The sequence below is a fragment of the Dunckerocampus dactyliophorus genome, chromosome 5 (genome assembly GCF_027744805.1).
Source record: "Dunckerocampus dactyliophorus isolate RoL2022-P2 chromosome 5, RoL_Ddac_1.1, whole genome shotgun sequence".
NCBI classification, from domain to species: Eukaryota; Metazoa; Chordata; class Actinopteri; order Syngnathiformes; family Syngnathidae; genus Dunckerocampus; species Dunckerocampus dactyliophorus.
Window position 1 is genome coordinate 5,673,689 of NC_072823.1, and position 25,188 is coordinate 5,698,876.

Here is a 25,188-nt window from a genome sequence, read left to right on the forward strand (position 1 = left end):
CAATTTTACATGAATAAAGTCAACATATTAAGAGAAAAAAGTTTTTAAGTACTGTAATTAGTTAGTTTTGTTTTAGTAATTTAACAAAAAAAAAGTAGTCATTTTACAAGAATAACATCATGATAATATGATTTTTAAAAATAATGTAATTTTAGTAGCATAAAGTTGAAATATTGAAATAAAATTTTCCAAAGCCAAAATGTTATGAGAAACAAACAAAACAATGGATAAAGCTGCAATTTTTGGAAAATTAGGTTTTGGAAAAAGTTAAAATAATAGTACATGGATAAAGTCAAAATACTATGGAAATAAAGTAATTAATTACTAGAAGAAAATTTACAAGAAAGAAGATTAAATAGTTGGACAATTTCAAAAACAGCAATTGCAGATATGGGAAAAAAAACACCTGTAATTTTACAGGAATAAAGTCAAAATATTAAAACAAAAAAAGTCGTATTCCATCGAGACAAAAAGGTGCAATTTTATGAGAACAAGCTCATAACATTAGGAGGAAAAATTATGTCATCTTAGTAGCATGGAGTTGAAATATTAAAGAACAAACGTTATTTGTTTTACAAGTCGGACCATTATGAGAAACAAAACAAAAAATATTGAAGTGGTAATTTATGGAAAATTAGATCAAAATATTATGGGAATAAAGTCAAAATATTACAAAAAGAAAATTTACAAAGATTATTTAAGAAAAAAATTTAAATATTTAGAAAATCCAAAAATAAAACGGGGGGGGGGGGAAGTTGGAAGTGCATCCTAATAGTGCTCCCTCGCTTCAACATTCTTCACCTTCCATGGCCTCGCTGTTTCAAGGATTTTTTTTAACAGCGTATGAACACTGTTACAGGCTGAGCCTGGCCCTTTAAGAAGAATTGCACTGTGGGAAGTTGAGTGTTGTAGTTATGTGCTTCAGCACGAGGCGGCTGTCTCTCTCCCTCTTCTGTCTGCACCGCCTCCAGTGCGGCCACACCCTGAGTGCTCTGTCTGTTTTGAGGCCAATAAAGTTTGTGCAATAAGACAACGACATCTTATGCCTGTTCAACCTCTCTGTGCCACGGTTAGGAGATCACTGGACAGGGAAAGAAAAGTAACAAGGCGCATTTGTGTTCTGCATCCTGACTGGCTAAGGGAGAACCCATGCATTGTGTTCTGCATCCTTATTGGTTAAGGGTGAACCCGCCCATCCTCTTCTGCGTCCTGATTGATTGGCAATGGTCTACAGTCAATCTCCTTTGTGCTGCACTACCGTGTTTGCACAAAAAGTTGGACTTCTGGACATGCTGAAGGAAGGTAGAAGTTACGAGGCAGTAGGGCGCCATTACGAAAAAAATGACTCTTCGGCCTGAGAAGGAGGAAGAGGACGAGGAAAACAGGACGACAGCAACAATATGTCGCAACAAGGATACAAAAACGCTTCAGTGGAGCTGTGCCTGGATGAAGAGGCACGGTTACTGGAGTGAAATACACGCGAGTCATTTAATCATTTCTTGGGTCCAACTTCGTAGGTGGATCATTAAAATTCAAATAAAGGTTTGAACGTTGAGAGTGTTTACACAAGAGAGAAATGTGAGAAAATGTTCATGCCTGTCTGAGAAAAGTGTATCAAGTGTATGGTGAGGGGTTTTACAGCCTTAAAACATGTATAATATTGGGAATAAAATAAAAGTTGTCTACTTTGCAGATTTCACTTGCATGCTATTTTGGGAACCTATCCTCCGCGATAACCGAGGGAACACTGTAATACACTTATTCACTAACATCACAAAGCTTACATATAGTTTTTTTTCTTGAAATATATACAACTTCTTAGTATACTTCGCAAAATTGGCCCTTGCGTCATTTTTCAGTATGTGGCTGTCGCTCAAAAAAGTTTGGACACCCCCGGTTTATGACTTCAACGCCAGCACATAGCCATGACACACCTTCAGCAGTGTTTGTACAGGAAGGTAGACATGTGAAATGTCATTCTGCTTTCCTGTGGAAGTGGGCCAGGGACAGGAAAGGAAACTTTTACATACTAAGGTACAAAGAGCGAGTAAGTGTGCTCAAGTTGGCAGTTAAGTCCTGGCCACAGTTGGCTTGGTTAGACCATTAGGTTGTAGTAGCAGTGAACACAGAGGAAACAATGTCAGCCTGTACGTGCGTGCAGCTTTTGTGTCTACGAGACTGTCTAAATGATATCCGACATTTCTCCCTCACACACACACACACACACACACACACACACACACACACACACACACACACACACACACAGCTCTTTCATCACTCACATGCAGAATGACTCCTTTCTCCAGCAGGCTTTGTTTTTTGGCAGTCATCACAAAGTAGTGCGTGTCATCCTTGTAATAGACAATGTTTTCCAGGTCAATACCTAGAAAAGACCAATGGAAAGACTGGTTGTTACATACCAAAGACAAACTGTTTCTCTGTTGCGGCAGCAGACTGCGATGCCGTCACCAGAGGACAAGAGAGGCAATTATGCGACACAGAGCACCGGGAACATCGTCACGTCAGCAAAACTTCAGAGTTGATCAAAGCTTTGGAATTAGACTGACAAATTTGGAAGTACAGAGACAAGCGATAACAGAGTGTTGTTCCAAATTCCTCGGGTTTGCAGTCACTTCTGCGGGTTTTTAGGCAGTGACACACCTGTCGCTTCTCTGAGGTCTTGAAAGAACTTCTGATTGAAGATGAAGGCCACCCCGCTGATCTCTTCAACCTTTGCCTCTGCTGTTGTGTTCCTGTTGATGAAGTTTGCCGTGATGGCGATGGCAAGCTTTCCACGGAATTCCTTACGCCGAAACCCTGATTAGATGACAAAGCAGAGAGTTTACACAGAGCCGGAATAACCTCACATCATCTTGTTTGCTTTGATTAAATACAGTGGTTGTCTTTATTAAATCGTTCCAAAAAATGAAATGAGGCAATTTTCCCATACGACATGATGTAAATCCAATTAATCTGTTCCAGACACCCAAATTATAAAAAAAAAATTATACTGTTACATGCACAAACAATGTGAAATAACAATAAATGACGAATGGATGAAACTTATTGTTGATGCGTACATCCAGGCAAGCTCGTATTCAATAGTGTTTCTTACGTTCTTTATCAAGTTGCTGGCACACGCAACTTACTTTGGCCCCATGACAGGTTATTTAGCAATCGTATTCAACAAAAACAATTCACGGACAATGCGTCAGCAACGTGCTGTATTTTGGCATTCAATTTCACGAAACGATACAGTATGGCCAAATGGACAAATTTGTCACGTGCAATACTATACGAAAAGTGCACATAAACCGAGGTTTGACTGTACATATAAATCCACAAATCCAGTGCCAATTCAATCAAGGATGTCCTATAATATCAGTCGATATGTCATTTTGAAAGACGCACGGGAGCGCAGCCCCACCCAGGCTGGGACCGGGTTGCCGTGGAGGGAGACCGATAAAAACACTGGTGCTTGGGCAATCCCGGCCGCACAAAGTCATGAGCATTCCCTCCAGTCGGGCCAAAAATGTCACGCTTGTGTTGAGTCTGGAGACGACGTTCCGCCGCAGCTGCCTTTAGGGTTTGAGAAACCGTGCTTCCGGACAGCCGGCCACTGCGGGGACCTTCCAATGGCAGGTCTGGTTTACCATTCAGTCAGTCTGACGGCCACACGGTGGCCTAGTGTTTAGGATGTTGGCCACACGGTCAGGAGATCTGGAAGAGCTGGGTTCGTGGAGTGGAGATCTGGGATTTGTGTGGAGTTTGCATGTTCTCCCTGTGCATGTGTGGGTTTTCTTCGGATACTCCAGTCCTCCCACATGTCCAAAAATATGCACGTTAGGTTAATTGGAGACTATAAATTGTCTCTCAAACTGAATGTGAATAGTTGTTTGTCTATATGTGCCCTGCGATTGTACCCCGCCTCTCGCCTGAAGTCAGCTGGGATAGGCTCCAGCATACCCCCCAGTGAGGCTCAGTCTGGGTTCGGACCTAGTGAAAGCCCTTTACGGGCCCATGAGCAATTAAAGTGAATGGGACCTATAATAATATTACCATGTAATCATGCACGCGGACCAAGAGCAGTGGCAGACAGCGAGCGCAATTTCTTCACGGTTACGTGATGTCAAATGCGGTGACGTCACTCAAAATGATCCAATCAAAGTTTGCTTGCTTCCCGAGAGGTGAATGACAGAGCCATGGCTTACTTAAAAGTAAAGAAAGTTGATAGAGAAAACTAAACATTTCAAAGTGAATGGACAGACCAATATACTGTCTGTTCATGCTTCCAGAATCCAGCACCAAACCGCTGCGTCTCATATGCTCTGAAACTGTAACGCTGGTCAAACACGGGAATGTGACGTGTGACGAGACAAAACACAGATCATTGGAGGGGAAGTATCCACCGAGTCATAACACATTCATTTACAGCACAGCAACATGCAAATGAGTGAGGCTAAGACTAAGGATTGTATGGATATTGGGGTAAAACAAAACATCCTTCACTGATGGGAGCGTTGTGAAGGAAGTGCTTCTGCTGTAGAGACCTTACTCAAAGGTAGGAGTAAGAGTCCTCTTACTCAAAAAAAGAATAGTGTGACAAAATCAAACAAATCCCAATGTCAGCTACTACAATAACCAGAACATCTGAAATGTTAACAGATGTACTGTTGCAGCCTTTCTTTTAAAAGAGACACCTATTAAATTATCATATTTTTTTCTGAAAAACCAGTGCAGAAGCCTCTTGTGTTCATTTCATTTCTTGTGCAGTCAAACCATGTATTATTTAAGTGAAATTTGGTTCTTTTTGTTTTTAAACGCAATGTAGGCACCAAGATAATCGTGTTGTATTGAAGGAATAGGGAGATGTGCAGAGTTTCATTCCATTTCATATGCATATAACCTGGTCTGTTCGATGCAATTCAAGGCAAAATGAGGTTCGGACCTTCTGAGTACTCCGGTTTTCTCCCATATTCCAAAAAAACATGCATGTTAGGTTAATTGGCGACTCTAAATTGTCCATAGGTATGAATGTGAGCGTGAATGATTGATTGTCTATATGTGCCCTGTTTTACAAGAATAAATTTGAAATATTATTAGAAAAATCATGTAATTTTAGAACAGAGTTGAAATATAACAGAAAAAAATACAGTATTTTTTAAAAGCCGCAATATTATGAGAAACAAAATAAAGTCGCAATTTTCGGAAAATCAGGTTGGGGAAAAAGTTATATTATGGGAATATAGTCATAATATTACAAAAACAACATTTACAAACATGATTTTTTTTTCAATAATAATTTAAAAAAAGAGCAAAACACCAAAGTTCATGCTGTATTACAAAGCTGAGAGGAGTTTTTTTCTTGAAATATATTTAACTTCTTAGCATTAGCGAATCACAAGCATCTCTAAATAATACAATTTGTTAAATGGGAAATCCCATAAAAGTATTCTTTAAACTGTATATGAGCACTATATTTTGTCATAAAAAGGAAAAAAAAAGCCAAAAAAAATCTGTCATACGTTTGGGGACACTTTCTCATTCAATAGCTGGAGGAAGTGTGTTTATTATTATTATTATGATTATTATTATTATACTATTGACTGGGAGTGAATGTGTCTCCAATTTGTTTTGGGAGTATGTGCAATACTATAGTTACAGACAAAGGAGATGCAGACTTGCCTGCTAGTGTGTTTCTCCTTCCGTCTGCTCCAATGATGACGTCAAACTCCAGCTCATTGACAGGGTGTGTCCTGGGGTGAACCTCGGCCCTCCAGCCTATCCCTGTGAACACACAAAATGTGTAATCACACAGATATGCAATATCAGAGCAAGCTGGATGAAGTGTTCTTTAACCAAAAGATACGTTCCTGTTCCTTTATGGGAATAGTGAGACTCACTTTCACTCTCCTGGTCTTCAGGAGGTTCTATAAGCCCCTTGAATTCTACGTTAACATGGATCTCAATGCCCAGGAGGAGAGCGACTTTGAGCAGCATGAGTTGAAGTTGACGAATACCTACGACACAAAGACAATGACTTAATCACTCCCCCACACACTGTACATCAGACAACAATGTAGATATTACTTACTGATATGATCAATGGCACCGGCGCAGAACTTTCCATAAAACTTCTTGGCCCCAAGGCCCCTGAGGTCCTGAATGGTGAAGGGCCAAAGGTGCAACACGTTGTTCCTGGAGAAAGCGTCCCTCTTCTCCAACAGCACCACTTTGGCCCCCAAGAAGGCAAGTTCGATGGCTGTTCGCAAGCCGCATGGCCCCGCGCCAATGATCAGACACTAGCAACAAAGCCAGACAAGTTTTATATAGCAGTAGTACAAGTTTTATATAGTAGTAGTACAAGTTTTATATAGTAGTAGTATAGTAGTAGTGGTAGTAGTTTATATAATAGTAATAAAAAATGTACATTAAGACACGGTGAAAATGTTCTAACAACTTTATACTGTAGTTGGATATTATTTAGCAGTAGTGGGGTCTTTGAGTGTTATGACATTGCATGTATTTTCCAATTTTGGGTTCCTTGATGTGATTTGTGGACATGGAAAGGCATTCGAGTGATATACTGCATGTTCTCTTGAAAAAGTAACTAAAAAATGATGGGAATCGCAATTGGCACCAAAAAACCCTGATTGGAGCATCCATAGTATATACAGTATCATAATGTACACGACATAACGGCTCCTTCGCAACAAAAAGGAACTAAAGTGAAACCACCAACACACGGAAATCACTTCATAGTGCTTGGAATCTGCAGGGCGTACCTTTGAGTTGGTACAGGCACGGCCCTTCTTGTACTCCTTCTGGCCGGCCCTCTTGTCTAACTTGGCCCAAAGAGCTTTGGCCTTCCAGTAGTTGAGTTTGGATTTGAGCTTGTGGTAAAAGACCCTGTACTCAGTGGGCTTGACTTCCAGATGCTCGCACAGCTCCTGGAAGGCCTTGAGCGTGCCCTTGCATGTGGTCGCCTGGACAAAGCTGTCAAACAAGACATGGGATCGGTTGACCCCTGCTCCTCCAGTTGCACCGACACCTCCATCCCCCATGGTCCAGACTCATACCAGGCTGAGAGGGCCCGTCTCCCACCCCCCCACCCCCACAGGGGTCCCTGGGTCCAAACCCAGCCCTGGATGACAGTGTCTGTTTCTCTCTTCGGCGGAAGGCTCTAACTCCCTGCCTCAGGCATTTTCATTCTGTCAGGGAGGAAAGAGAAATAAACTAAATAACGATTCTACTGATGTGTAACATTGAAAGAAATCAGAATCACATGCTGGAGTCAGGCTGAAAAGCTGAGAAAGACTCCAGTAGCCAGATCATTTAAATATGGTTAGATCCAATGTACTGTAAACAGGAATAAAATCATCACAGTACTCATTTTCTTTGGCAGAGGACTTTTTTCGCATTTCAGTTTTTGTTCTATAGCAAATTAGAAGGAAAAAGCTTCCCTCATTACATCCACAGACACTGAAAACAGAGGAAAATATGTTGGTCTCCCCTTTGCAGTTATTCATCATGTACACCTCAGTCTCAGATTGTGATTTTTTTGTGGATGATCGTTCACACATACACACACGCACGTAACATGTTCAAGGCCATGTGCTTGCATTTGAAAGAAATCACTGTTTTCAAGTTTATTACCATTATTATTAGATTCGTCATTCAAACCTTCAATGGTCTTTCTGCCGTTCCTCATGGAAGGTCTCGAAAGGACAGCTGACTTTTTTTGTTTTTAACAAAAATGAATAAAAAGACAAATGGCATGCTCACTCACTCCACTGTGCATTCATGCAAGCCATAAAGACAAGTCAAAAGCAAAGTGAATTAACGTGATCATTTCTCCCACAGGCTGATAAATGAAGGCCAACGGGCCCGTGGAGCCATCTCGCCCTGGCCGGCAAGGCACGCTGCAGGACGGGAGAGTGAGAAAATGGCAACGTTTGGTAGTGATGCAACACGTACAGTCATTTTTTTAAATTGTGAGAAATTAGGTTGTATTTTCTGTGAAGCAATTTTTAGGTGAGAACAGGTAGAGGTGCGAAAGCCCTTTTGAAACTGCTGTTTATTTATTTATTTTATTGATTTTGTGCAGCCCTACTTATGGTAAACTTTTACAATACAAGATATCGTATTTGGAGGGTCTGTGTGATTTTTTTGTGTGATTTTTTTTTGTCCATCCATCCAGAAAAAAAAAATGTCAGGTCAGAAGTAATTTACATTGGATGAGAGGGCATCTCTCTCTGCTCTGCAGTTGCTGTGCAGTTCCTCCGCTCCAAAGTCATCTAACTCTTGCTTTGTTAAAAACAGACCACAATTCATACAGCAGAACAAATAACCAGGTCAAGGTCGGACCACCTCAGGTTTGAATGTCATTCTGCTGTGCAGACATGACCTTGAAACCTACTCTTTTCTGTCTGGGAATTGAAGTGCCAGAGTCAGGAAACACACTGGGCAAGTGTAGGCGTCTATGTGTAGTAGAAACTGAGGCACAGTAGATAGCATCCGCCCACAAAAACTGTATTTTGCTGCCTGCTTCATCACCAAGCTGTTCTTACCTGCTGTGACAGCCAACCTTCCTTTTTTCACCTGCAGGGGATGAAGTTGTTTGTGTTCTGTTCTGGTCTACTGACATGACGGGTTCTCTTAGCAGCTTGTGCAACCCTCAAAAAGTGCATTTTAGTCCACACCAGCATATGCATGTTAAGGGCATCATAGAGAGGGGCCAACACAAAAATGATGACTATCGATTTCAAAAGGTCTCTGCATTCACGCGAGTAATGCATCCAGGTTTTATCAGCTCCCCAGGGCAACAAGACACTAGCCTTGCAACAATGACAGTGACAGTGACAATAGCTCAACAATTACGTTCATTTTACTGAAGGTTTCCCTTATGTACTGTAACCGTTCATGGTGTAGAACACTGGTGTCCAAAGTGTGGCTCAGGGGCCAACTGCGGCAAACAGACGTTTTTTTATTGGCCCAACCGAGCAAGAAAGCTACAAAAGAAACAGAAACAACGGAAAAATCAAGTCATTTTAAATGAATAAAGTCAAAATATTACAAAAAATAAGATGTAATCCAACAAGAAAAAGTAGCAATTTTACAAGAATAAGGTTGTAATATTATGAGCAAAAATAATGTAATTTTAATAGCTAGCATGAAGGTGAAATATTGAAGAAAGAAGAAAAATAAAAGTTGTTTTTTTTTTAAGTCGTTATACTATGACAAACAAGCTGTAATTTTTGGAAAATTACATTGCCAAAAAAGTTAAATATTAATAGAATAATTCTCGCAATATTACAACAATAAAGACAAAATAGCACGGGAATAAAGTCCTGTTACGAATAAAGTCAGTTATGAGAAGAAAATTTACAAGAAGAACATTGAAATAGTTGGAATTTTAGCAGCATAGAGTTGAAATATTAAAGAAGAAATTATTATTATTTAAGTCGTAATATTATTAAAATGATAAAATTATTAAAAATTTGGTTGTGAAAAAAGTTATAATATTATGGGAAGTCATAATATTACGAACAGAAAATTTACAAGGATTACATTAAGAAAGTTGAAATATTTGGAAAATCAAAAAAAAGAGCAAAGATCGAAGTTCATAGTAATAATACACTTTTTCACTTATATCACAAAGCTAAGATGCATTTTTTTCTTGAAATAGACATCATTTGTTAGTATATCTCCATGTGTTGCTTTACAAAATATCAAAGTGGCAAAGTTGCATCCTTTCATTTTTCATTGAGTAGCCTTTGCTGGAAAAAGTTTGGACACCCATGGTGTAAAAACACATCATCTCCAGAACCTACACCAGGGTAGGACTGACTGACTTATAAAAAAAGACACTTTATATTTTTTATGTTTAGATAAACTCGCACTCCTTTATAATGCCGTTAACGGCAGTGATGCAGGTCATCACACATGGATTTCAGACAACTCTTCTTAAGCAGAGTGGTTAAGAATGAGGGCCGTGACTGAATGGCCCAAGGTTCATTCCCCCAAACATACAGTAAGTCATGTAAATCCCCCAAACGCTCCCCACACACTAGAAAGCTGCTCAGTGTGTCACATTACCATCGCGCTGCTGCTGCTACTCTAGTTTTTTTTTTTTCCAACCAAAAGATGAATTTAAAGAAAATGTGGGAAATGTCATTTTTAAGTCAGGGTTGATTCATGAACCCTTACCGAAAAGTGCACTTCTTTGGCACAACATTTGGATCCATCAAATGAAATGACAACGTAAAACCTTTGTGGCAATTCACAGTGGGTAGAAAAACAAGCCTTTGTCTGTGTGCTGTTCTTGTGACCACAACCATAAATGTAATGATGGTGTTTATGACAGTTGTGTGAGGCAGGCAGTAAATCCAACACTATGAAACAGAGGGCACAGCATCTGTAAAATGTCATACCATGCTGACATATACGGTATGATGCATCCAATCATTTATACTATTTGAATGAAAGAATCACAAAGATGGACAAGAAAAACAAGAGTCAATTGTAAAACAGGACAAATTCGCCAAAATGTGTTTACATCACTACTTAAGCTATTGTGAGGTCAGACTTTTTTGTGAAAATGTTTTTGTGATGCAAATATATTCCTCTTTTGAACGCATATTGTTTTGGGAAGAAAAACGCTTTCGTTAAGTGACCAAAGCAACTAGCCGGAACTACTTTCTTAAACACCAAAAGCCGACCAGAATTAGGACCAAGTGGAGGAAAAGTCACTGCGGATGGGGATGTCATACTACTTCACGTAAAAAAAATACAAACTATCCCTTTAATACTGAAACTAACCTTGAACATTTTGACAGTTAAAAGAAGCATTATGACTCCCATATCAAACAAACAGTGCAGGGGGCAAATAAGTACTACTGCAGCCATAAATTAAAATTCTTGATAAAAACATCATTTGTTCGCTTCATTTGCTGCTTAAGGCCCACTAAAGTACATAATAATGGCAACGTGTGTCTTTTCTTTTTTTTATTTGTGTCTACTTGTTTTAGTTTCTTTTTAAAAAAAAAATAGTTTTTAATTGTTTCTCACCTTTTTTATCAAAATACTGGCACTCGCAACTTTCTTTGGCTCCATTTTGGGTTATGGAGGTGAGAAACACTATTCAGGAAATAACTCATGACCAACCACGGAGGTGGTGCCCGCGTTGATCTCGCTGCCACTTTGTGTCTTTGGCAGGAATCACGTCTTCACTGAAGGTAAAAGTAACCGTAAATGTTCATTTTCCTTTTATTCATCATTTATATATATAGTATTTATATGCATTTTGAATTGTTTTATGCACGTATATAATTGTAAAACTACAAAAACGTGTTTTGTACTACAATGTGTGGCTTTCTGGAACAGGTTAATTGGAGTTACACTATTTCTAATGGGGGAAACATTTTTGGTTAGGGTCAGACCTTCTGGAACAAATTCACAACGCTAAGCAAAGTTCCACTGTAAATTGGATTGTATTAGATTGGAAAGACATTTTCCTAATATTTTCTATCGGATCAGGTGTGGTTGAGGTAAAAAAATAAAGGGATACAAGGTGAACAAAGGTTAGGCTCCATGGGGACTATAGCAATGCAGCATTATAATGAAAGGGTAGTCCACACTAGAGGTAAGGGCAAGGTACTTCGTAGTAAAATCCCGTTTTAAATTATGCAACAATCTTTGACACATCTTAAGTAGGTTTGATCAAAAGTGTGTAATTACTACAGCTTCTTCTTGGACAACTCGGACCGCCAACTGTCCACTATCACCAACTCCTGAAGAGGACAGCTCAAGCTAAATGGCTAATTTGCCTCACAAGAGCAACCACAAAAGAAAGCAAGAGGGACTGACAAATTGTGTGACAAAGAAATTATAAGGCTGTTCAGTTGTGATGCTAAATAAGATGACTTGTGTGGTTTTAGTTCCCAGAAGGAGGAGGAGGACGGCGATGAATGACTTTTCTGTTCGGCACAGTTTAGAAAAAAGCAATTATTTAAATCAGAAGTATTTCTGTGCAACATCTTCCTATGCACTACATATCCCATGTTACAACGTGGAAACTTGCCGTTTGTAGACAGGTACAGCATATATACCGTATGTACAAATCTTTTTTCCCCTCATTACATACCAGTGTCTTCTATAGTTTGGAAATCACGGTAAAATAAAGGTGTGACAAAGATGACGTTGTTACTGTTGCTATAAGAAACACCAGCATGCAATGAGGGATCAGAGGGGTTTGGGATGGCACTCAAACCACAGACGTGCTAAACTGTTTATCCACCACAGTGTACCAAATAGCTGAGATGACTCGGGTGACTGTGTGCATTGGTGTGCATCCTTAAATGGTATTGTGTCCTTCCGGGCTGATGCTCTCAGGGCGCCCAAAAGGGACTCTCTTCCTTCACCTCTCATCTAACGGTAGAAAATTCCAAGCCGGCAGGGTGATAAGTTCTCCTTGAAAAAGCTGAATACTTTCACAGAAGGAAAGCTTGTAGCAGAATATTAAGGCCATAAAATGTGTTCAAGGCTACACCCAGTTGTATAGCTGAACTATTAATGCAGCCATGACTGTAGTCTATTTATACACTGCTTGCACTAGGTCACACTAACAAAACAGGCCTCTCAATGACTTTGTATTTACGTGAGTAAAGCAGTGGAAATACACTATTTGCTGATTTTTTTTTACATTTTATTAGAATTGTATTTATATTCTTGAGCAGACAAATACGCTGGTATCTGAATGTTTATAGCAGGGTAGATGTGCATATTTTCAACAATAGGAAAACGTGCATTTGAGCATTTATTTTTTAGATATCCTTCCTTTCTGTACACTTCTGTACATGTCACAGAGCCACACCGTTTTGGACAAGCAATAGTCATATGTTGTGCTTAATCAACAAATCATTTTCGCCCTCTTCAATTACATGTTAGTTTTATATACTTTATATACAACAAGTTCAATGTCTATTTCTCTCAAAGTCTCACATGCATTTTGATTCATTGTAATGCCTTATTGGTTCTGAATTGGGAGAATTTTGTGAAACAGTATCAGGAGCATCCTCGAGGGGTGAAACCGGATAAATAATGAGTATATCAAAAATTTTCAAACTTTGTGGGAACAGTCTGGGCTGGGGAAAGGCCTTTCCTGTCCGAGCCTGACAGTGCAAAAAGAAAGGTCTACAAAGGAATGCTTGGATGAGTTTTGCAAGAAAGAACCCCTGATCAAAACCCCGAACATCTCCACAATTAATTACAACAAGGGATGGAGAGCCAGCAGGCCTTCTCTCAAGTCCAAGATCATACACCTGTCCCTCACGCCTCACAAATGGACCAAAAAACGGCTCAAAATCTTCAATATCAGACTAGAAGAGTGGAAGCTGTTTCATAAACTATAAACTACATTTTCTTTCATTTTCAGTTCCTTCCAATGCAGTGATCACATGGCTAAATACTTTCTTCAAAATGTATTCTCCAATTAGAAGAATTACACATCCCAGAGAGACCCTCGTTGCCCTCCACCCTTTCCTTTCTCAAAATAGAACTCTTATGACTGTGTCACTGTAACCTACTGTGTGTCACTTTTAGCAATGACGGAATTATATAGGCAATCTATAGTCAACCTTTTCTTTTCAAACTGTAAAAAATATACTTTAACCCTGAACAGTGTAAGCGTAAGAAAATGAATTTGTTTTGTAATAGTAACAAAACTGTGGTTAGAACATCTGCCTCAGAGCCAGGTGGCCCTGAGTTTGACTCTGTGTGGAAAGTTGTTTTGTTTTTTTTTTAAAGTACATGCACTTTTTCTACAAAACTGATTTTGTGTATCCCACTTTATGACTACAATATTTTTCAAGGCTGGTTGGAGTGGTTTGTTAGTAACACTAATAACCACCACAGGAACCTGAACCACCTTTCATAAATCCTAAACTTTGTTTGACCAGTTTCTTACTGTACACATGGCGCCTCTTTGTCTGCACCACAATTTCAACTCAATAAAGTCATCTTGTCCACTGCCCTAGGCTATAAACAACCTCAAAATTACCAACAGCATAAAATGACACGTCACTCATTAGTACCATAACTAATGATGATAACTGGGGGTGTCACAAGACAGTACAAAAGATGAGACAATACACAAGATTGGGTCTGCAAGAAAAATACGATACAATATTTCACGTTACTTTTAAGAGAATGAAAAATGAAAAAATATTTATCAAACAATATATTGCATCTACTAATTTAATTTCTACTACGTTACGCTCCTCTGCACAGTGTGTATGCTAGCGGCCCCGCCTCCACCCACCGAGACAAACGCTGCACGAATGACAAAAGGGCTCACTCCATTCTTGCCTGTTTGGAGGCGGGAGACGGGAGACACTCATGCACATATAATGAAGCTAGAAAAATTATCAAGTTAATTTTCATTCATCATGTGATTAGTTTATTTATTATCGTCCTTTTTCTGAACGAGAAATCACGTCATGTTTTAATTTCACAAGATCTTGTGACACCCCTAATGCTAACTAATATATATGAGGCTTCATTTAGTCCAATTCCAGCCTTCTTAGTTGGGCTGCCAAAGCAACCCTAGAGGCCCCAAAGAGTTAGCTTTTTTTGTTTTTTTTTAAACTCCATTGGTTACATCACACCCTGTTAAAGGATATCAGATGGACTGGCTTCAAAGCAATAATTTGGAGCCTTTTCACAGACTAATTTACAGGTATCAGATGAGCTCAATTAGAAGACTTTGCAACAGTCATTATAATCAAGAAAATCTCTAAATTCAGCCCATGCCATTCATAAATACCAGAGCAGGCATGGCAACTATGTAGCCAAAAATGACTGAACCACAAGAGGAACGAAGTTAGCATGCTGAAACACTGACGCACAGCCCTGCTGCTATCAATAGCACACACTGCTTGCTCCCCTACATCTTTCATGCAAGCAGAACGCCGTGTTGTTCATTTGCATTGGCTCGCTGGAAGAGTGCAGCGGTACGATTACATGGCTCTAGTTACCTGGACACTCCAATCCTCAGTTCTCACTGAACTAGGGTGTGTAATCAGAGACTGTATCCAACAGGGACAGAAACTAGTCCGGTCTTTGTCAAGACTACACAGAAAAGCACAAACATCAAAAAAAGATTTGCTACACCGATGCAACCGGCTATCCGGTTTGACAAGCGAGAGATACGGCCGTGTCAGTAGCAGCTTCCTCGATCAATAAGAATCAGCCATAAATCCTTTGAATATTCGATTGCAGAGACATGCAGGGTATCGCGAAACTATCGGTTGACGGTGCATCTGTAAAACAGCGCAAAAGCCTGGGCTCCTCACGAACGATTCTCATTGCCATGACTGCAGATGAAAATGGATGTAAATAGTAGCAGTGCGCTAGTGCCAGCTAGTGATTTTTATTTAAGCTCTTGACATTCCATTGTTACATACTCTTGAAAACTTAGTTTATTGCTTTTGATACGATGTACTCTCATTATGCCATCGTCTCAAAAAATGTTGTCAATAATATCGATTATCAACAATAATTTGTAGGCCAATTATCGTCCAGCAAATTTGTGACAGGCCTAATGATCATCATCAAAATAATGTGGCCAACACAATTGAACGAACCCCATATATCCTGCACTTAATACACAACTCTGAGCCCCTGTTAGGTGTCTATTTCTTTTCAGGCCAAGGGAATATATAGTTCAACGTTGCCGTTTGAGCTCTTCTTTTGCGCTCAGTATTGAAATATGGATGGAAACAGAATAACTCATCAAGAGACCATTCCAACCATATGCCTGACAAATTTTTACTTTGCAGCTCAAAATGTTAGCCGTCAGTATCATCTAACGAGACTAAAGCATCAACTTGTCACATTGCAAAGCACTGAGGGGGACATGAAACTATGGTCCAGTACATGCCATAATCCCGTCACATCACCAGTTCCTATCCCTAATCTGATGCGTGGGCGAAGCGAGCTGTTCGGATGATAAACAAATGGCATCTCTGTGAAGACTGTGAGATGTGGAACGAGGCTGTTCATCATTTCTGCTCCTGCAAGGACTTCCTTAAGAAACCCAGTTTGTATGTCTGCATTTCAAAGTTTAATTTTTTTTTTTAAATATATATATATATATTAAAAAACTCACGCATCACACAGAACAATGCTGGCAAACTATTAAAATGCTTATAGTCAAAAGTAAAAGTTAAAGTCAAAGCAAAAATTTGAGCTCATACATTGTATAGACTAGCGGTTAAAGTGAGGTACAGTAAGCCTCCCCTCGGAGAATATATCGTCCAACCGGGGCCTCCCCTTTCCCAAAAAAACAAATTTTTTAAAAACATATTTTGTGGTGTAATATCCTTTCGTTTCTTCATTTTCATGATATATACTAGGGATGCACAGCATATTTTTTTAAGATGATACCGCTAGCTTGTCAAGACTGATACTAGTAACATACTGTAAATTTTTATGTGTATTATATTTTAAATTTAGATTTAACGATAGTTTGTGCACACCTGTAGGTAAGAAGAACTCAAACAAAGTTAGATTTGACAAACTGTACCTGTAGATTTGTCCACACTAAATATCATGATATCACTACTACTGACAAAATTTTTTTTAAAAAGTAAAAAAATAAAAAATAATAAAAAATAGTGGTGACTCTGTGGCTCGGAGTGCTTTGCCAGCTGACGGGGGGTGGCGTCTTTGGCAATGGTGGCATACGCCGCAGCTTCCTTGGCGGCACGAGCATCATCGAGTTTGGTGTGTTGAGAGTCAATGTTTATTTCTCTTGTCGCAAAGTGTTTGCGGAGCGTTTGGTGCGACTAGAGCGCAAGGTTTCTGAGGCAGTGGGGAGGTCCCAGACGATCGACGCCATGTTTGTTTACAACACGTCACATGTAGGAGGAAAGGGGCACTTGCTTTGCTCGGCCTAAACCGCCTACAGCACAGTCCGGGCAATTTTGTCTCATTGGAGTGTTTCATTATGATGAAAAGTTAGTCTCTGCAAAACAAAGCAAAGTGATTCCTTTTACTCCATTTAATTTATACACAGATCTGTGGCAAAAAGCTAAAACAAAGCGGTACTAGCAGATGCTACATGTGCAGTATCAGAGAAACAACTCAATGTTTGTCAACACTGCCAACTAAATTTCTGGTAAATCAGTTTGGAGTGGGCAGTTGCATCGCTAGGCCCCCATGAATACTGCACAAAAAACAATGTCTGACAACATTTGAATTAATTTGCATCGAGTATGACAAGATGAGGTGAACAGTGGGCAGCTTCAGAGCACAAGAAAAGCTATTTGGTTTGGTTCGTCCTTGAATGATGCATATCGCTTAACAGTCCTCGTAATCGAACCTGGGGCCGTTCGGTCAAAGGCCACGTTCCTTAACCATTGCCAGATACCGAATACGATCAGTGAAACCTGAAGACAACAACAAGCAAGGACATAAATATCAGCAGAACAAGACATGCCCTCTTGGTAGGATTATCTTAGTCAGCACGACTCCTTACTCTGTGTTTGGGCCTGTAACCACCTGTTGCATGACTGCTGCATTTAATTCTCTCTTGTAAAACACTGCTTACTATAACGGTATAAAGTTACCAAGAGCAACATTGTCGCAGCATGCTGTTCTGCACACCCAGCTGGACAAGGAGATGTCAGATGACTTGAAAGATGAAATCATACAAAAAAAAAAAAGTTTTTCCGAAATAAAAAGCTAGCATCAGATCATTCTCAAAATGTCGTACAAATGCTTTTCATTCACCATTTTTGGTGAAAATAGCATAACTCTTAACTGGAATAGCATCATTTGAACCGTAATAAACCATAACGCAACAGTCTATAATGTAGTTTGTACAATCCTCATAGCTCAGAACTGTAAAAAAAAGGTGAGCGCCACTCCCAGAAAGTTGTCCAATTCATTAATTAATTTAAATAAATAGTCAAGACAGGACTGTATTCGTTGTTGTTTGTTTCACCAACAAAACAGGAAAGTGTGACATGGCGAGAAAAATTATTTTCTAACCAATTTGTATCTTAAAATAAAGTATCGCTTTAAAATATATGACTATATAATCTAGATCTAACACTAAATTAGGACCATATGACTTCCCCGTTAACGGATTTGGCCGATTAAAATGGAATCTACTGTTAAACGTAGAATCTTGTGGAAATTGACATAATGTGAGCAAAATCCTGTCATCGTGAGGAGAAGTGTGGGGAAGTATTTCCCCGGCGGACCGGCAAAATCTCATCACCAACACTAGTCCACATGTCAAGACGGCGACCTGAATGAAACACCAGCAAATGTTGCCAAAAAAAACTTCGAAGGAGCGTGAATGGAAGCAAGCAGGGTTGAGAGCATGCTAGTGTGGCTGGGTGTGTGTGACTAAGGCTGTACATGTGTGTTTACACCGTGTTGTGTTTTACTGCTTGTTAATGCAAACAGGTGTTTTACAATGCCTGTTGTGCAAGTTCTGAGTGAAATAAGGATGAGAGGCACGTTTATTCTTGCTCCCAGCTCGTCTCAACCATAACCATAACACACTTCTGGCCTTCAACATGAGAGCGTCCAAAATAAGACCAGTTTATTGAGGATTTTGTGTGTGCAGAGACTGACATCCCATTTGTCCGTTTCTGAAATAATGGGCAAAACTGTCCAAAGATGGATTGCGTCAAATGTAAGGATTTTTGCATTTAATTAGCAGACATTGTATTTACTGTCACAAAAGTACACACTCTATGCTGGTAAAAGTGTAAAAAGTAAAAAATATATATATACAAGAAAAGCATGTACAAGAAAATCTGCTTTTTAAAGCTAAACAAGAAAAATGTCAACTTAGCCAAATGGTGCATAAAGTACATGCAAGTTCTGAACAGTGCACGCCTGGCTCCAGATAATCAGTGTCATTCATCAGTCAGACAGGAGGAACAGCAAGATTGTGGCACTCTATTACAGTGTTCAAGGGTCAGCAGACTAGCAAAATGTAAACACTCACTGGCCTACTCTCAGGAATGTGGTCGACGTAATGACCTAATTCTGACCTGGAAGGCACAAGAAACCGGCAAGAGGTAAATCTTATCCAGGGTTGTAGGAAATCAGCAACAAAAATGGAACAGAGCCATGCTTGCAAACGATGTACGCAGAAACCCAATTCAACCAGCGGTTCTGTGGCAGCTCTGAATAATGCAACTGAATTTACTGTGTTAGCATAGGTCACCCCGATTAGTCAGCATATTTAATCCATTCACAGAAATCTCAGAAAACAATTTTAACAACTGTGACCATTCATACTGTGTTAAGTAAAGACAGAACATACAGAAGAAGATAAATCAAACAGTGAATTGCCCGCTTTTACAGTACATATTTATAGTGATTGCGACTACTACTTTTTTAATCAACATCCACGTTGCATATTCAAAAGTAGGTATCTGCCACAAAAGCTCAAAACATGAAAATCTCACAATAAAGACATGCTTGTTTTGAATGTTATGGTACAGTTCACAAGTTCATCAGAACTAGACTTTGGAAATTAGAAGAGCAAGCGCTCCACATTTCTGACAACTAATGTTTAAACATTTCTGGTGGTGGTGTACCAGTACGGTATAATCAAGGTTCAGTACATAAAAGACCATAAAAGAGCGATCCTACCAATTTGACATTTCAAAAATGCATTATTTTGCAGACTCTATAAATAGATGTGTATCATTGGAGCTGCAACAATTAATTCATGGATTAATCAATGATTAATCAATTACTGGACAATTATTTCAGCATTCGATAAATCGTTTTGTTTAAAAATTGAAATATCCCCTGATTTCCGCATCTCATATATGAATATTAATTTTAATTTCCTGAGTCACCCCCGAAAGCAGACCTATTACCTTTGTGTTTTAGGTAAAACAAGATATTCACACACATCAGCTTTGAATTTGGAAAAACGTGACCAACATTTTTGCCTCTTTTCTGATATGTCGGGGACCAAACTGCTAACTATTTGTGTTTGGTGCATATTGATTTTGTGTGTTTAGGGCCTACCTGATTAATTCGATTAATCAAAACAACAACCTTCAGATTAAGATTTTTTTATTTTTTAAAAAAATAAATTAATTTAAAAAAAAATGGTTTGCTTTCATTATTCTGAATATGCATATTTGAGAGGCTAACATGGTAACTTGTCTATTCTTTACAGTTAATGTGAGTCACTTGAGTGTCTCTCACGTCAACAAGGTTTTTGCGTGTCGTTATAGAAATGTGTCCCTTCGATGTCATGTGGGAGACTGGCAGGATGAATGATGGCAGTAGAACTTCATTAGTCATCAGCAAGCTTCTGATGAGTAAGTCACAGCAATAAACTTCTGGGCCAAACCCAACATTTGGGATACATCCAGCTGGGTTATGACCCATCAGGGGTTGCCTTCATAGGACTTCCTCTTCTCTATCCTGTCATCTAACTGCTGCCAATTCCACTGCTTTCTGTAGCCCAGTGGGGGCTGACTCAACTGGAACTCATTCTGGCCCCTTACAGACAACCAGAAAATGGTTAAAGTGACTCTGTTTTGCCATGACCACTTGGATCTGCATGAGCCAGTAATGGCATCAACTTATCAACATAAAGCTGGAACTAAATGTCACTGAAAACTACTTTCACGACACAAGGCAAGCATCTCGGTAAAACAATTAGCTTCTGGCTTAAAAAGTAAAACTCGGTACCATTTTCAAAGTGTGAAGTTCCAAATGACCACACAAGTAGAGACAAACTTACCTTTCATACTATTAAGGCAGATCATTTTCCGCCTTTTTCCCATGTCACTGTTGTGTCAACAGCACCGTTACCCACTCTGAATGGGGGGGGTTGAATTCAACAGAGGTAGGACGGTGGCTGTGTAAAAGGGAATAGCGAAAAATTCAAACAGGTGTGAAATATAAAACCAGAGGCTCAAGTCTGCTGCACTGTTGTGTTGAAAGCAAATTGTTTGACAAACAATTTATATGACACAGCAAATTGTCAGCTTGCAGGAGGCCGAGTCACTGTGTGACAGATAACGAAAGGTCGCACTTTGCTAAGTTGCTGAGTGCTACGTATCTGATGAGCCAATTTTGCGGAATCTATGTGAAAAAGGCTAAACTTAATGACTGGAGTGCTGTACGAACACGGCAATAATACTCAGTATATGATCAGCTTGTGACTGTTCCATTTAAACACAGTAATAAAGTGTTTTAAACAACTGAACACAAATGAAGACTTGCAATGCCAATGCTATAAAGCAAGCCTGACAAACTGAAACCGGGCTTGAAACAGCTTTGATTTGATTTGTATGTCCAACTTTATCGCTACCTTACATCAGAACAACCAGAAATTACTTTTTTTTTCCTCTTTTATATTCACTTTTCAACATACTGTACATGGACCCAAAGGAGTCATTTCTATTAAAAATTGGTCGGTTTATGTTGGCATGTTATATACAGTAGTATTGGAACTTCCTCACCATCTAGGGTTGGGCATCGTGTCTCGAGCATCGGTGGAAACCAGAACTACGGTTCCCAATCTCCCGGAATCTTTTTTTTTTTGTATTTAGATTCCCAGTCCTAGTTCCGATGCACAGTCTGCCAACCGGAATAAATTGCCACTAACACTAACAAAAAAAGAAGTCGGTGAACATCAACATAGAAGAAGCAGACCACCGAAGCGAACACCTCCGGATTCATGGTGTGTCTTTGACGCTGGCCTTCCTCTAACCAGTCAGAATCAGGTAAGTAAAACAATAATTTATGGCGATCTTTTGCGAAGCAGCAAACAAATTGTACTAGTGCTAATATGGTGGGTCAACTCAATTACCCAGCTAACGTTACACTTGTACTTTTTACAAGTTTATCTTTTTTGTTAGTTTGATATTCTGCACCCAGGTTTGTAGGACCTTAATAACATGTTCTCCAAGACAACAACACAGTATGTGGAAATGACGAGGTTTTCAAAAATAAAGATCTTTTGTCAAAGTGTACTCTGCGAAAAGAAACGTCATAGCATTTATATTCAAGTTCAATGGTTTGATATTTACTGTACATATTAGTTGAAAATACCCCTGTGAGAAATTCATAGTAAAGTTCATACAAAGTCCATACAATTTTAAAAAAATCATTGGGAAGCTCAGACATTTCATCCAAAGGGAACTTTGGTTAGCACGCTCAGTTAAACCATGCAAACTTGTATGACCCTGCCTCTTAAAAGAATCCGAATCAATTGAAGTTAGCAACCGGAATCGAAACCGGGATCGTTCAAACTAAGCAGCGTGAACGACAGCAACAAAAATGTCAAGCTGCACAAACCGAGGTACTGCACGGTCCATGGGAAGCCGACATAAATGGGTTCCACTGTATTAAAGTGTCTTTAAAACTTGCTAACACCAAAACTTTTTCACAAAACAGCAGCTCCCCAGTCTTTTTGCCTGTTGCAGATAACATAACCTCATAAATATCATCCAGAGACAGTGCTGTTATTTGTCATAGCTTCAAGTAGTCTGATGACTCAGTCTATCAGTTTTTTTTATGTCTTCTCCACAGAGTGCAGCAAAGTAGACATCCTTCTCTAATCCAAATCCTGGTGTCTTTGAAGGACAACAATACCCTATGATAACACCGTTTAAAACAAGTAGGTACAGTACATCCCAAATAAATATGAGTCTGCTGAACAAGACCCTTTGATTGCAGTGAGTGCAGCTGCTGTCTCACAAGTGCAGATGAAATACAAGAACAAAAAGGAACGACAAAAGGTCAATCCACTGATCAATACAACCAATGCTCCATCACTTAGCGGACAGAGAAAAAAGCAGTAGTTGTTAGTGTCCCATTAACAAACAGGCTGACTTTGAAGGTGCAGTCAGTCAACAAAATATATATTTTAATTCTCTGCATTCATTTGCACAGGAGGACAGTAGATAGTACTTGAGGCCCTGAATGCACAAATTTGCATTTGGTAAACGATCACACTATGTGAGTGTACATTTAAATCTCCATGGTAAATTCAATGAAATATTGCCCTGGTGGGCACTCAGCTGGACCCCCTGCAGTTTGCTTACCGGCCTCGGATCGGAGTAGACGACGCAGTGATCTACCTGCTGCACAGATCACTGCTACACCTGGAGGACAGCGGGAGCGCTGTGAGGGTCATCTTTTTTGACTTCTCCAGTGCCTTTAACACCATCCAGCCGTCACTACTCAGAGTGAAGATGGAGAGTGTGGGAGTAGACCAACACCTGACTGCATGGGTTATAGACTACCTCACCAACAGACCACAGTATGTGAGGCTCCGTCACTGTATGTCTGACATGGTACTCTGCAGCACAGGTGCCCCTCAGGGTATGGTGCTCTCCCCTTTCCTCTTCACCCTCTGCACCTCGGACTTCACACACAACTCCACACAGTGTCACATCCAGAAGTTCTCCGATGACACAGCCATTGTGGGTTGTGTTTCAGAGGGGAATGATCTGGAATACAGGACGGTCATCAGGGACTTTGTCAGCTGGAGTGAGCTTAACCAGCTGCAACTCAACACCAGCAAGACAAAGGAGATGATCATTAACTTCTAGAGGAAAACATCTCACTTCACACCGGTGAACATCCAGGGAGCGGACATAGAGTTGGTAGACAGCTACAAATTCCTGGGTGATCACCTTAACAACAAACTGGACTGGTCCGTCAACACCCACGCCCTCTACAAGAAGGGCCAGAGTCGCCTCCACCTGCTGAGGAGACTGAGGTCCTTTGGTGTGTGCAGGACTCTTTTACGGACCTTTTATGACTCTGTGGTGGCCTCAGCCATCTTCTATGCTGTGGGCTGCTGGAGAGGGGGCAGCACGGACAGGGACAGGAGCAGGATCAATAGACTGATCAGGAGAGCGAGCTCTGTCCTGGACGGTCCTCTGGACTCCGTGGAGGAAGTGGGGGAGAGAAGGATGTTGGCTAAGCTGACATCCATCATGGACAACACCTCTCACCCGCTACATGACACTGTGGGTTCCCTTAGCAGCTCCTTCAGCAGCAGACTGTTACACCCACAGTGTAAGAAGGAGAGGTTCCGCAGGTCCTTCATACCGACCACTGTCAGGCTCTACAACACCTGCACCACCTGAACCATGTTGTAGTCAATATGCATTCTTTACACTGTACTCTTTACTTGCGTATCTTGCTTGCTGCTGTAACAAGTGAATTTCCCCGCTGTGGGATAAATAAAGTACAAATACAATACAACATTAGATAATAACATTCGTATTTCCAGACTCCTATTTTACCACATTGTTATACTGACTTATCATTTTCCTATGTATTTTAAATAAGCAAATAGTACATTTAAAATACAGGAAGTGAACAAATTTATTCTAATTGATGTGAAACGGATGGGGGGGTTTACATAAGCTTTGCTTCTTCCAACTCCTTTTGGACATGTGGAACTGTGAACTGTAATATGTGATGTATTCCAATGTACCTGGTATGAATGTTCAAAATAAATGAAACCATTACCATAACCAGCAAGGCAGCAAGCAACACCATTAAGCACTTGCTGACTTAAGTAGATAGCAGGAAAGCAAATATATTAGAAACATCACACAAGCAGTGCAGCTACAAGATCGGCACAAACCTCTGCTGCAGTAATAGGGCTGCACCATTCTACAAAAAAATTTAATTACGAGATTACAATTCTGTGGGACAATTTTCACACACATACACACTTAACGTTTTAAAGAAATCCGTTTTTTAATCACCAGATCATTTATCTGTCATTCTCATTTCATATATTGTCAGTCTTGTCTTTGTCCTGTTCTGCTTCCAGTGGTATGTCTGCAGTTCTTCATGGTAGGACAGTTGACAGGGGTACTCCTTCCAATAAAATAAATAGATCAACAAATGCGATAGCTCCTCCCACAAAAGCTGTTCTCTTCTATTCATCTGACACATGACTATAGTCCGTGTTGTATGTGACTAACAAACACTTGAGTACTCCATCCACTTTTTGTATTGCTTGTTAGCACTAGTTATGCTGGAGCCTACTCCAACAGACTTTGTCCAGAAGATGCAATACTGTCTGGACTTGCTCTGTCACTGTTAAAGAAATGACACCTTGCAATTGTAATCTGAAAACATCTGAAAGTCGGAGTTCAC

General features: G+C 39.8%; 1 protein-coding gene across 2 annotated transcripts in view; it reads right to left on the reverse strand.

The window, feature by feature from the left end:
• mical3a (microtubule associated monooxygenase, calponin and LIM domain containing 3a) overlaps positions 1-25,188 on the reverse strand; it is a 112,627-nt gene that overhangs the window by 65,682 nt on the left and 21,757 nt on the right. Inside the window, exons 3-9 of one of the 2 annotated variants that reach the window (XM_054777877.1) lie at positions 20,798-20,914; positions 6,789-7,214; positions 6,098-6,305; positions 5,907-6,023; positions 5,689-5,790; positions 2,665-2,820; positions 2,286-2,386 (exon numbers count right to left, since the gene is read on the reverse strand). In XM_054777877.1, coding sequence (XP_054633852.1) covers positions 2,286-2,386; positions 2,665-2,820; positions 5,689-5,790; positions 5,907-6,023; positions 6,098-6,305; positions 6,789-7,067 — 963 coding nt within the window. In that variant the 5' untranslated portion in view covers positions 7,068-7,214; positions 20,798-20,914. The remainder of the gene's footprint in view (positions 1-2,285; positions 2,387-2,664; positions 2,821-5,688; positions 5,791-5,906; positions 6,024-6,097; positions 6,306-6,788; positions 7,215-20,797; positions 20,915-25,188) is intronic. The other variant, XM_054777878.1, reaches the window with a different exon arrangement.